The sequence below is a fragment of the Morus notabilis genome, unplaced genomic scaffold, assembly GCF_000414095.1.
Source record: "Morus notabilis unplaced genomic scaffold, ASM41409v2 Scaffold699, whole genome shotgun sequence".
Taxonomy (NCBI): Eukaryota; Viridiplantae; Streptophyta; class Magnoliopsida; order Rosales; family Moraceae; genus Morus; species Morus notabilis.
This window is the reverse complement of record NW_010360714.1, coordinates 170,060-182,990: the sequence shown is the minus strand read 5'-3', so window position 1 is coordinate 182,990 and position 12,931 is coordinate 170,060. Positions and strand designations below refer to the sequence as shown.

At 33.2% G+C, this 12,931-nt stretch overlaps 1 protein-coding gene across 1 annotated transcript; it reads left to right on the top strand.

Moving 5' to 3' along the window:
• Positions 1 to 6,020: 6,020 nt before the first annotated feature.
• Positions 6,021 to 11,187, top strand: LOC21398031 (aspartate--tRNA ligase 2, cytoplasmic). The gene is made up of 10 exons (XM_010097184.2): positions 6,021 to 6,684; positions 7,139 to 7,249; positions 7,377 to 7,490; positions 8,047 to 8,337; positions 8,428 to 8,538; positions 8,778 to 8,831; positions 9,149 to 9,228; positions 9,342 to 9,457; positions 10,152 to 10,266; positions 10,899 to 11,187. The coding sequence occupies exons 1-10, from the start codon at positions 6,178 to 6,180 to the stop codon at positions 11,023 to 11,025; spliced, it is 1,626 nt and encodes a 541-aa protein (XP_010095486.1). The 5' UTR covers positions 6,021 to 6,177; the 3' UTR covers positions 11,026 to 11,187.
• The last annotated feature ends 1,744 nt before the right edge of the window (positions 11,188 to 12,931 follow it).

The window sequence follows — 12,931 nt, the reverse complement described above, 5'->3', positions numbered from 1 at the left end:
TTGCATATAGATCAATCCTCCATAAATAATTCATAATTAGAGCAAGGTAAAATCTGTTAACCTCTCTAATTACTTCTTTATCCTTGAGTACCATTGATTCTCTAATTAACAATGATTCATAAAACACATTCATGAATCGGAGCTCCTACTGGTCCAAGTATCGAATCAATCCTCAAGAGAATTATTTATCTACTTCTTTCTTAAGAAGGAATGGATTCCATCTCGTGTAATAACATTCCCGGCTACCTACTTCATCATGTCTCCAAAATACAAGGAATAGGATTCAGGATCTCAGAATCCATACCGAGTAAATTAAAAGACACGAATCCATAAATATGAGTCTGTTAAGAACTCAGGATTAAGATCATTCTATATATGACCATCGGTAGACTCAATTAGAATTTCTATACTTAACGGAATTATTATAAATTCATATTGTGTATGTGTCCTTGTTCCACATAATCTCATTATGCGAAATACACTCATTCAATATCTCACCATATTAACAGTGCGGATAACACCGTTCCATTCTAAATGGGAATGACATGTATTAATAATGTTTTAATTAAAGATTCTGAACTTTAATTAAATTCATTATGAACATTGCTTTTTGATTATTATCCTTAAACATTATCCTCTCGTATATAATACTTATATACAATGTTTAAGGTTACATAAATTATCATGAAATTTTTATTGATATTCATAAATATATGCACATAAAATAATGAATAAACTATTTTATTAAATAAATAATAAATATCTTATTACATCTTATGCTTCTAGAACACCATTCCCAACAGCCCATGTGACCCAGATTGTTGGTGGAAAGATGAAATTGCCCGCTTGAACTCTTCCGGCGACCAAAGACGAAATTGCCAGAAATATAACAGGAGATGGTCGGAACTATTCCAGTGACCAATGACGGCAAACTTCATATGGATTTGTTTAGCTCGACGAGAGGAGTCTAAAGACACCACTTGTCGGAGGATTAGACATCGGACGGGGCCGGAATCTGCGTTGGAAGGTGTTGTGGCCGGAAATTTCAAACTGAAATTTTGACCGATCGGCGACGAATCGGGCGGTGAGGTGAGGGGGGTTTTGTAGATCATCTCATGGGCTCTCTGGGTCTGATCTCAATTCATGGTGGGTCGGTCGGAGGTAGTCAAAATCGACATCGGCTCTCTTTTCTCTTCCGTCGTGAGTTTTTTGTTTTTTTTTTTCTTGTTTGCGCTGATTCAGCGTGGGAAAATTGTGGAGACATGTTGGGTAATTTTGGCCTTTTATGTGATTGTCAAAATTTTAATTAGACTATCAATTACAGGGCAACTACCCCCAATTACTAAAGATATGTTTGGTTCATGGATTAGAATCATGAGATTATAACCATTTTTTATTTACGTGTATTTTTTGTGAGAGAAAATACTATAGCGAATCATGAACCATGATTCAAATCGCGATATGAATCCCCTTACCAAACGTCTCATAAATCATGAGCCACTTATTAGCATCTTCATAATCATATGCAAAAGAAAAGGGTCGAATGGTCGATACATAACGAAATTGCATCCAACCATGTCACAGAATTAGAACACATAAAAACATTATTTGCTAAATAGCGGGTTGCATGCACGAGACTAATAATTGTCCTAATATTAATTAAAGTCTCGTTCACTTCGCAGATTCAAGTTTTCAATTTGAACTGAGATGTGATATTTTTTGAGAGTTTTTAACTGTAGTAAGAAAATTTAGATGTGATACTTTATAGAGTGCTTTTCACCTTATAAATTTAAAATTGAAAACTCGAATCAATAAAATAAACGAGACCTAATAATATTGAGATCGCTCGAATATTCTTGAACAACCTTTACCACATTAATGGCATGGACTCAAATTCAATCAGTATAGTGCTTGAATTTTTGTTGATGCATCTGACTTCACTACTTAGATATTTAGTACATCGGGCGCGTTTGGATTTCGTTCCAAAATGATTTTATTTTTTGTATAAAAATGAAAATGAAAACGCTTTCAATCTCATATATAAATCATTTTTAAAAATGCGTTTGGTAGTTTTATTAAGAGATTATTTTCAATATAAAAATCCATTAATGTCTCTATCTGCTCAAGAGAGGATAACATAAAAATAAAAAATAAAAAACGACTAAAAGGTTGTTTTTTATTTTTCTCTCATTTTACACTAAATTAAAAAATCATTTTTATTTATATTTTTTGTCTTTATTGCGTCAAACGTCGTTTAAAAAATATTTTTAATTTTTTTTTCAAAAAACGTGAAAAATAAAAACGGAATTAATTTTTAACACAACTATCATCTCTCTAGTAAAATTGCTTTTGCTTACGCTTCATGCGATCTTAACGTGCCATAAAAAAGATGCGGATAAAATTATCATAATACAATTTATATGAACCAGCAGCAACGACCATAAGACTCGATGTCTTCACCTTAAAGCTCCTCCAATACAATGGCAAATTGATTTACCAATGCAAAATCTTGATATTTGAGTGAAAGTTTCTTTAACGCTAAATTTGACAAATGCTACAAATATCAAATTTGGCATTTCATGATTATTGCTCGATATTAACTTTTTTATTTTTTATCATTACAACGTTATTCTTTTTAAAAATTATTTAAGTTTAGCCAAGTTTCAAAACAAATGACAAAAAATATATATAACACTTGAAATAACATAATACATTAAGGAGCAAATATAATAGCACATTAAATATGTTATTTAACTTATTTTTACATTTTTTTAGTGATAAATATAACATTAATATTGAAATTTACACTGAAGATGATCTTTGGAATAATTTGACTTGTAGTCCTCCGAGAATTGTTAAGCCCACAACTTGCTCAAGTAATTTGACTCGTACCCCATGAAATATTTTTGTTACGTTCTAACCAAACGCACCATAGATGACACAAAACTGCTCTTGTAATTTCTCAGTCTTGTATGAATTTGCCATCGTATGAATAATATCTCTAAGCAAAATGATATTTACTCATTACTCGTAAAATAGTGAGTCTCATTAAATTTAATTTTATACTCATTTAGTGAAATTCACTTTATATAAGTAGGAGATTTAACCTCATCAAAATAAATAAGAATGTTATGTCTCTAAAGGGCCACTTATAAGGATTGAAATTTGGCTAAAAATGAGATGCTTTCCAAATCTGATTGGCCATTTAGATCTCATTCGGCTAACAATGAGATGCCTTCCCATGCCGATAAACATTACGACCAATTTCCAATTTAACCATAAAAAAAATAAGAGTTATCTCGTTTCACTCCATACAACTCAAAATAACACAGAACTACTCCGACCATCTCATAAATTGTAATTTGGGCTCTTTATGTATATAGTAAAATTCAAATAGTTGAAGTTTGAATATACCAGATCTTTTAAAATATCACAATAATAGTAAAATTTAATATCATTAAAATAATGACTATAATTATATATTACAAAAAGTGATATTATTAATATGTCATTTTATTATTTTTGTAATATTTTAAAAATTTTACTAAAATTTAACTCAAAGTTTAAAATTTTGCCATGTAGCGTACTTGTGTTAATGACGGCCTCATTCATTTCACTGATTCGAGTTTTCAATTTTAGGTTTCTACAGTATAAAATTATCAGAAAATGTCACATCTAACTTTTTTTGCTACAGTGAAAAGCTCTAAAAAAATGTCACATCTCAGCTCGAATTGAAAACTCGAATTCGCGAAGTGAACGAGATGTCAAACTTATTATGATCTTGATCACAAATAAATCCTGTGACTAGTTGGAGGATGATGATGATGCATATGTCGCTATTTTCTAATAAAGGAGGCAACACTTTAGATTAGAGTGAGAGAATTTGTAAATTTTTAATTTTTTAAAATATAAAGTTTATTTTATTTAAATTTAGCCCGTTCGGTTCGTTAATTCGAGTTGAGATGTGATTTTGTGTGAGAGCTTTTTACTATAGCAAAAAAGTTAAATGTGACTATTTTTTAGAGTTTTTTACTGTATCAAAACTCGAATCTGTGACGGGGTATTACTTTTTATCAAGTGATCATGTGACCCTGCTACAATTTAGGATGACAATTTTATCACGGATATATCAGCAGATATTCATTCTTTATAAGTCGAATATAGAGTATGTTATATTGGGGTGAGGACGTGTATGGGAGTAAAAATTAGCCCCTGATTTAGAGGTGGGTTGGGATAGGAGAAGCTCCCCTATCTCCACCCCGGCTGCTTCTCCCAACCCACCCACACCTTAATTACATATACACCTGTATATGTTCGAGTTTGGACTTAATTTTTAAATTTTAGTTTGTTAATATTAGAGTTTAGATTTAGTATTAAGATTTCAATTTATTTTCATGACATGTTAATAGCTATGTTGTTTAATTTTCTAATTAATTTAATTGATTTTTTTTTTAAGTTTGATAATGTTGCAAATATTTTTTAAATTCTTAGTAGGTAAAAGAGTAGATTATGAGAATAGTTCTCTTAGTAGAGATTCTCCGATAATAACACCACCTTAAATTAAATGGGCCTAGGCGGGTACGAGAGACAAAACAATAGTAGAGTATAGATAGGGATAGGAAAATATATTTGTCCTCCCTGCCTTGCTCCATTGCCATATCTACTATAGTCAAATGATAAACTCTAAGGGCGTGCTTAGAACTCATTTTAAAATAATTTTATTTTTTATATTAAAATGAAAATGAAAACGTTTTTAATCTCAGATAGAAATTATTTTTGAAAATATATTTAGTAGTTTTATCAAGAGATTATTTTTAGTGTAAAAAAACTCATTAATGTCTATATTTCTCTCTCTGCTCGAGAGAGAAGAAAATGAAAAAAATTGAAAAATAACTAAAAGTTATTTTTTATTTCTCTCTCATTTTATAATAAACCAAAAAATCATTTTTATTTCCGTTTTTTGTTTTTATTGTGCCAAACGCCGTTTTGAAAACGTTTTTATTTTTTTCTTTCTCGAAAAACGTAAAAAAAAAAACAGGATCAATTCTAAACATGGCCTAAGCGTTCAGGCCTTGTTCTTTTCAAAATTCAAATTTTATTATTACAATATTTTTTTTTATAAACATTTAAGTTTAACCTATTTTACTATAATGTTTTTCTCTGACATACAGGATTAAAGTTAAGAACGTAAATCAACCTAACATCTGTTTAATGACTTGTTCTTTTGGAGTTTTTGAGTTATGGTGACTTGAGTTTAGATATTGATTTGAGTTAATGTGTATTTGAGTATAGTTTGAGTTGAGACTCTAATTTGAGTTTGTGTTTGGATGTGCACATTTTGAGTTATGGTGATAATCTATTTGAGTGAGTCAAAACTTAAATTTATATTTGGATCGTATTTTAATAAAAACTCAATGGTGATAGTTGATTTTAATAGGGTATATGGGTGAGATTTTATTTATCTCTTCGTTGTGAACGCATAGAAAAAAAAACCATCTCAATCGAAATCAAAATGAAAAAGTTATGACGTTTTTAAAAATAAAAAAAATATTATTCAATAACTTGAGTTTGAGATTAGAAAATTGAGTTGAAAGGGAACTTGAACTCAGATTTTAACCATAAATTTAAGTTAAAACTTAAAATTTATAAAAAAATATGAACTTAAATAAAGTTATAACTCAGGTTTAATTTTTTTTTAAAATTTATGTGCAAACGAACAAATCTAAGCGTGCGTTTGGTTCAAGGATTCGTGTCATGATTCAGATCATAGTTTGTGGCTTGCTACAATATTTTTTCTTATAAAAAAAACACATAAATAAAAAATAATTTTGAATTATGATTCTGAATTCATCAATTAAATGTTCTCTTGACATTTAAAAAGGAGATTCGTACCATAATTTAAATCATAATTTATAATTTACTATAATATTTTTTCTCATAAAAAATATATATAAAATGAAAATAATTCTAAATTATAGTCATGAATCATGAACACGAACGGAACGTTGGTGCAAATTATTTTTTGTTTTTTTTTTAAGGAAAACGTAAAAAAGTAGCGAAAGAGCTCTCCATTTTCTTATTCGTCATCGCCTACTTCCTCACAAGCCTCCTACCAGCACTGCCAACAAACCCTAAATAACCTACAAAACTTCTTTGAGGTCCAATTCCCCTACAGCAATGTCATCCGAAGCTTCTCAACCAGAGCAGCAAGGGGACGAGTCCAAATCCGCGAGCAAGAAGGCCGCGAAGAAGGAAGCCGCCAAACTGGAGAAGGAGCGCCGCCGCCAGGAGGCCGCCGCCTTAGCCGCCTCCGCGTCGAATTTCTCCATCGAGGAAGATCCGCTCGCCGCCAACTACGGCGACGTGCCGCTCCCGGAGCTCCAGTCGAAGGCTCCGGTCGACACCGGAAACTGGACGGAGGTTGGCGCGCTCAGCGAAGCGCTGAAGGACCAGCGCGTGCTCGTGCGGGGAAGATCGCAGACGATCCGGTCCGTCAGCAAGAACATGGCGTTCTTGGTGGTCAGAGAGAAAGGATTCACCGTGCAGTGCGTGGTGACGGCGATTCCGGACGTTGTCAGCCGTCAGATGGTGAAGTACGTCTCGGGATTGAGCCGCGAGTCGATCGTGGACGTTGAAGGGATCGTCTCTGTTCCCAAAGACGCCATCAAGGGAGCAACACAGCAGGTTATCGAACTATTTTGGAAATATGGAAAAAATTATTAATCCCTTATATCGTTAATTGGAAGATAATTATGTTTGTTCTTGTATAAACGGAAAATATATATCGGATAAGAAGCTCAAAGTTTAATTTTTTACTTTTAACTAATCAGTTTGTATCTAAAAGTATGTAGATAGGTAATAGGTTCAGAGGTTATGAAGGTGTTTTGTTTTCGTTTTTGGCCTACAAGAATATCATTGAAAAATAGTATAATTGTGATTTAAATGAGAAAGTGCACGGAAAAGCTTAGTAAAGTTCTTCTGCAGAGATATTTTTGGATGTTTTTGTTTTGCTTGATGGCAAATTATTACTTGTTTTCTAGTTTTGCTATTCTAGTTTTTTTTTTTTTTTCAATCATGTTTAGTTTCTTGTAAAGTAAAAGGAAAATCTGTTTGTAAATATTGCTGTTTATTATCGCAGGTGGAAGTACAAGTGAGGAAATTATACTGTGTCAACGCGGCCTTGCCAACTCTACCTATTAATGTCGAGGATGCTGCTAGAAGTGAAGTTGAGATTGACAAGGCATTGCAAGTAATGACCTCTCTCTGTCTCCCTTTTCTCACTTGTGTTTTTGTCTTGTGTGTCTGATAGGTTACTTGTAATTTGGAAGTTTTTGAACCCCTTTGTAATCATTTGTTGTGTAATCTGGTTGGTATAGGCTGGGGAACAACTTGTACGTGTTAATCAAGATACCCGTCTGAACAATAGAGTAATCGACATGAGAACGCCTGCTAATCAGGGTATATTCCGCATTCAGTGCCAAGTTGGAACTGTAAGATTCTACTTCCTGATCTTCTCCTTTCTTTTTTGCCTCCACTTCTTTATATGCATATTTGTTATTTAGGAATGCAGGAAATGAAGATGTTTCGAGACTTATTTAAGGGTTGGTTTATAGGTTTTGTTTGTTAAGAGAAATTGTTGTATAAACATGTGAGACTGTCAGCTCATGTTTGGAAGACTATTTTCCTTCTTTTGGAGCTGTGATGGTTTTAGTAATTGGTTAAATCTTAAATTCTGTTTCATAGGCTTGGTCATTTCTTTTAAGAAAATAGGTTAATAAATATGCAAGTGCTCTATTTGGTAATTTTCATTGCTTTTCCAATAATTTCGTTATGAGAAATTAGGCATTGATAAAGAAGAAAGTTTGTGCTTAAAGGAAAGCTGGAGCTTTGCACTTTCTGCTTTCCCCTCTCTCTTTCTCTCTCATATACACACACAAAAACATGCACACACTCTTATTTCTGTTCAGAAAAATCTTTTTTCTATATTTACCCTTGTATGTAATGTACTTCTTATGCCCTGGTTGTTGTTGTGACATCATCGAGCAGATATTCAGGCAATTCTTGCTTTCTGAAGGATTTGTAGAGATCCATACACCTAAATTAATAGCTGGTTCCAGTGAAGGTGGTGCTGCCGTTTTCAAACTGGATTACAAAGGACAGCCAGCCTGCCTTGCTCAGTCACCCCAACTTCATAAGCAAATGGCAATCTGTGGTGATTTTGGGCGTGTTTTTGAGATTGGTCCTGTGTTTAGAGCTGAGGACTCTTACACGCATAGGCATTTGTGTGAGTTTACTGGCCTTGATGTTGAAATGGAAATCAAGGAGCACTACTTTGAGGTAGAGTTATAATTTCCATTGCTTGTCATATCAAGGACTCCTGTGATAGTCTGTGATTTTGACTCTTTGAGAATGTTATTGTTTTTTCAGGTGATGGATATTGTGGACCGTTTATTTGTTGCGATGTTCGACAGCTTGAATAAAAATTGTGAGAAACAGCTTGAAGCTATCAGGAAGCAATATCCATTTGAACCTCTGAAGGTCATGATTCATTTTTAGTTGTAATTATTTTATGCTTTATTCTTGATTTTTATATAGTAAGTGATGTACCAAGTCCTACTAGTTTCATTACCCCAGAAAAATTTATATATATGGGTATAACATTGCTTATTCATTATATAATAAAAATTCAAAAGTTTTTATAATGTTTGAATCTGATTATTTGCATTTGTTTCCTTATAATGTTTGATTCTGATTATTTGCATTCGTTAAACTTGCAGTATCTGAGGAACACTCTACGGCTTACATTTGAAGAAGGTGTTCAAATGCTGAAAGTATGGAGTTTGGATCTTTTTTCTTTGTCCACTTCAATTTTTTGTTGTTTGCAAGAAAACTTCTATCTTTACCGTTGCATGAACATTGCTAATTGCTATCTATAAAAGACCTTATTTTTGGCTCTGAATAAAAGGCAGATTGATAAGACTGATTACAGCTTTCAATACTCTTGTGTGTAAAAGGATTCCTGTATGAAAAAAAAAAGGGTGAAAAGATTGCCTACCAGTGATAATAATTGCATGATTCTTTCTTTGTTCTACCCTTTTAGCCTTATATCCTTTTTAGCTTTTATGTTAAGTTTAACTTGCATGCACAGGACGCTGGTGTTGAAGTTGATCCTCTAGGGGACTTGAACACTGAGTCAGAGAGAAAATTGGGCCAGCTAGTTCTAGAGAAGTAATTTACTGATTACACATTTTTGCTTTCTGCTTGCATTGTTAAAAAGTTTGTTTATTTAAAATTGTTTAGTCATTGTAAATTTATGAACTACATTTTTCACTTGATTTTAGGTACGGGACTGAGTTCTACATACTTCACCGCTATCCTTTGGTTGTTAGACCATTCTATACAATGCCTTGCTATGATAATCCTGCTTACAGCAATTCATTTGACGTCTTCATTCGAGGTAAGCAGGCAGTAATATTGTACTAATAAAAAAGAATCATCATTAATTATTAAAAATGTTACTACTTATTTTACTTTCCAATTTTGGAATCACGTTTTCTTCCTATCAAAATAGAAAATGGCATCACATGAATGCCGAACTATTTTTCTGTTTTGAATTTGGGTTCTTGAGATACATTGCATACTGATAACAAGCGACGAGGATGTTTAGCCTTTCCATACTTCGTTTTGTGAGTTTGCCCATCTCGTTGTTTATGGTATTAACTTGTTCCCTTAAACAAGTTACGCATCTTTAGGTAGATTAATATATGATTATAGACCATCACGATATGTACAAAACTAGTCTCATAAATGTTTTCTCATCTCATAATGTGAGATTGTGAATATATGGTTTTACACTGGTAGTATGCTATATATTAAAATATGTTATCTTGATAAGAAACCTACGAGTGTTATGCTATATATTAAAGTGCATTATCTTGATAAGCAACAAATGGGTGTTTTGTTCAAATATCTCAGTAGAAGGAGAAATAGATAGGTGTGAATATGGTACCTCCTGTACAACAAAGGAATCTGTAAAGCATAAGACTAAGTTGAAAAGAGAATAATATGTTCCCAACTCAAAAGAGAAAAAGGAATACCGACATCTATCTGGTGAGCAAAAGTAACTAATATGGATCTCCTTTTTTTCTCAGGTGAGGAGATTATATCCGGAGCCCAGCGTGTTCATGTGCCAGAGTTCTTGGCAGAACGTGCACAAGCATGTGGGATTGATGTGAAGACAATATCGCCTTATATCGATTCTTTTAGGTATTTTACTTTCTATAGTATGTCTGCATCATAGCTTCTTAGATCTCTTTTGTATTTTAGTTGAAAGGAGACTTTATCCCATAAGTTTGACCAGCTTAAGTTGCCTTCTGGTATGGGTTATATATTATAAGGGTCCGTTTAGTTCGTTTATTTGAGTTTTTAATTCGAGTTGAGATGTGATTTTATGTGAGAGCTTTTTATTGTAGCAAAAAAAAAAATGTGACTGTTTCCGAGAGCTTTTTACTGTAGCAAAACTCGAATTTGTGAAATAAACGGGGCCTAATTCTGAGGAGGCTTAAGTTTTAAGAGTGAGTCCATCTCGGCCAAAAAAAAAAAAAAAAAGAAAAAGAATTAGCAGACATTTTGCTTTTCTTCTTTGATGTTGTTATTTTGGTAAATTTTTTGGCAAAGTGTGGTTTTAAAGTGGCGTCTTTGAGTTCAATTTACTTTATTTTGTCAGGATTTTCCTCGCTCTCTCTCTTTGATAACTTGCATTTTAGTTTGAATTTAGATACTTGTAATGCAATCAACTCAAAACCAAATTGGGAGCCATTTTTTGGCTTAAACTTCAAGCAATTAAAGTGTTTGTGTTCTAGATGTTTGTTGATGAATCTTATGGTTGGCTAATACAGATATGGTGCGCCTCCACACGGTGGCTTTGGAGTAGGGCTGGAGCGAGTGGTGATGCTTTTCTGCGGATTGAACAACATCCGGAAGACATCTTTATTCCCCCGCGATCCCCTAAGGCTTGCACCCTGATATTGGATTCTAGAAGACAATTTGGTTCACTGAGATTTTGTTCATACTGACATTCAGAATTACTGATCTCATTTCATTTTTGTTCATACTGACACGTTTGCTTCAAGGCAAATGAGCTTTGGTTATATAATCTTTGCCAAATCGATTGGTACTTTTTGTTTACTCTCTCCGTTACTGTCTTTTTAGATAGAGTATTTGTCATTTGAGCATTTTTCTTAATTTATTTGGTAGGGTTATCTTGAGCACTATTAAAATGAGCTTCTACTTAGAGGATGTTTAGTTGGAGGATTCAAACCATAATTTGAATCATAGTTCATGGTTCGTTACAGTATTTTTTTCTCACAAAAAATATATGTAAATCAAAAATAATTTTAATCACATGATTCTAATACATGAACCAAACGTCTCCTTAAAAAAATTGTTTGTGGCTTACCAGCACTATGGGCTGTTAGGACTTGCTCGTCGAAATGGTGCTTAATTTAATTGACAAGGTAATGTTGAGTCTAGTTTTAATAGTTGATGGAAAAAGGAATATGATCGTGATAATGAGCACAATCTAACGGTTATTTTACACTTAATTTTACTGCATAATTTAGAGTTTAAATCCCCTTGGCAGGCATTATCCTCGAGAAAACGTTCTCAAGAACTTTACAATTTACATTCCCTTAAATTACTCGCAGGCATGAGATTTTCTGTCCCAGTTGGCACGAAAGATGACTACGCATCAACTACTTTTCTGGGCTTTTGCTTCAAGTTCGACCATGAAATGTAAAGTAAACTAAACATTTTCAGTCAGAAGAAAAAAAAAAAAAAACAGTCAGTTGAGCTAGAAAAACTTGAGAAAAAAACGTTGATGGATATTAAGTGGATTAACGGAAGAAATAAAGAAAAAGAAAAATAAGGCAAAATAGGCCATCTCACCAAACTTGATCTCCATAGTCAACCTCTTTACTTGACATGAAACACTTACTCTAAGCAGCAATGATTATTGATTTCCGAGAAATTCCCATCCCACATTTTGTTGATTCTTTATAGAATTTGAGATAACTGGACCACTCAGATTCAAAAGTTTCAGGAATCATTTTCCCGACTCTTGGAAATTTGTCAAAGTTAACCTTGAGTTTGGTAATCTTTGGGTAGAACACTTGCATTGGAAACCCTAAACTTTCAGGAATAACCAGAGTAAAAAAAATATTATTTATGTCACTGCACCTAAAAATAAACAATTGCTATTTAATTAATAAAGAGAAAATAAAAGGTCATAACAAAATATCTATTTATTGGCTACAAGGTGCTGTTAATATGCTTTTCCTTCACTGTTGCAACATCACTTAGTTCATCTATTCGTATATTTCCTCAATCTCTATCATCGTCTCCAAATTTTATTTCACTTTTCATTCATGGTGTCCACAATTCTCATATAGACTCCATTATTCCCATCACAGTTGCTTGGCAAAGATGCCTTTCCAATTTGCATATTTTGGATCTCTCAGAAAATTCAACTTTTGAGGGGTGAAATCGAAGAGATCACAAGTGCAGTATCAAGATGTATTAATGTCAATGCTAAGTGACTATTTAGCGGAAGTTAGCCAGGTAGTGTGGGATATCTCAAACATCTCAGTCAAGATTCAACTTTTTTTGGTTCTAGAGTTTTGTTCAATCTAAAGCCACAATTTCACATAACGTCTTGTTCTCAATCAATAGATGAGGCAATTTTACAACAGGGAGTGAAATTATTGATGGTACCATTCCTACAAGCATGTCTTCTCTGACTTTCTTAAGTCATTTGAACTTGTCTCACAACCATTTGTCCGGCTCAATTCCATCAGCAAATCAGTTCGGGGCCTTCCAAGATGCATCAATTTACGAAGGTAATCTAGGACTCTGTGGGCCGCCACTGCTGACC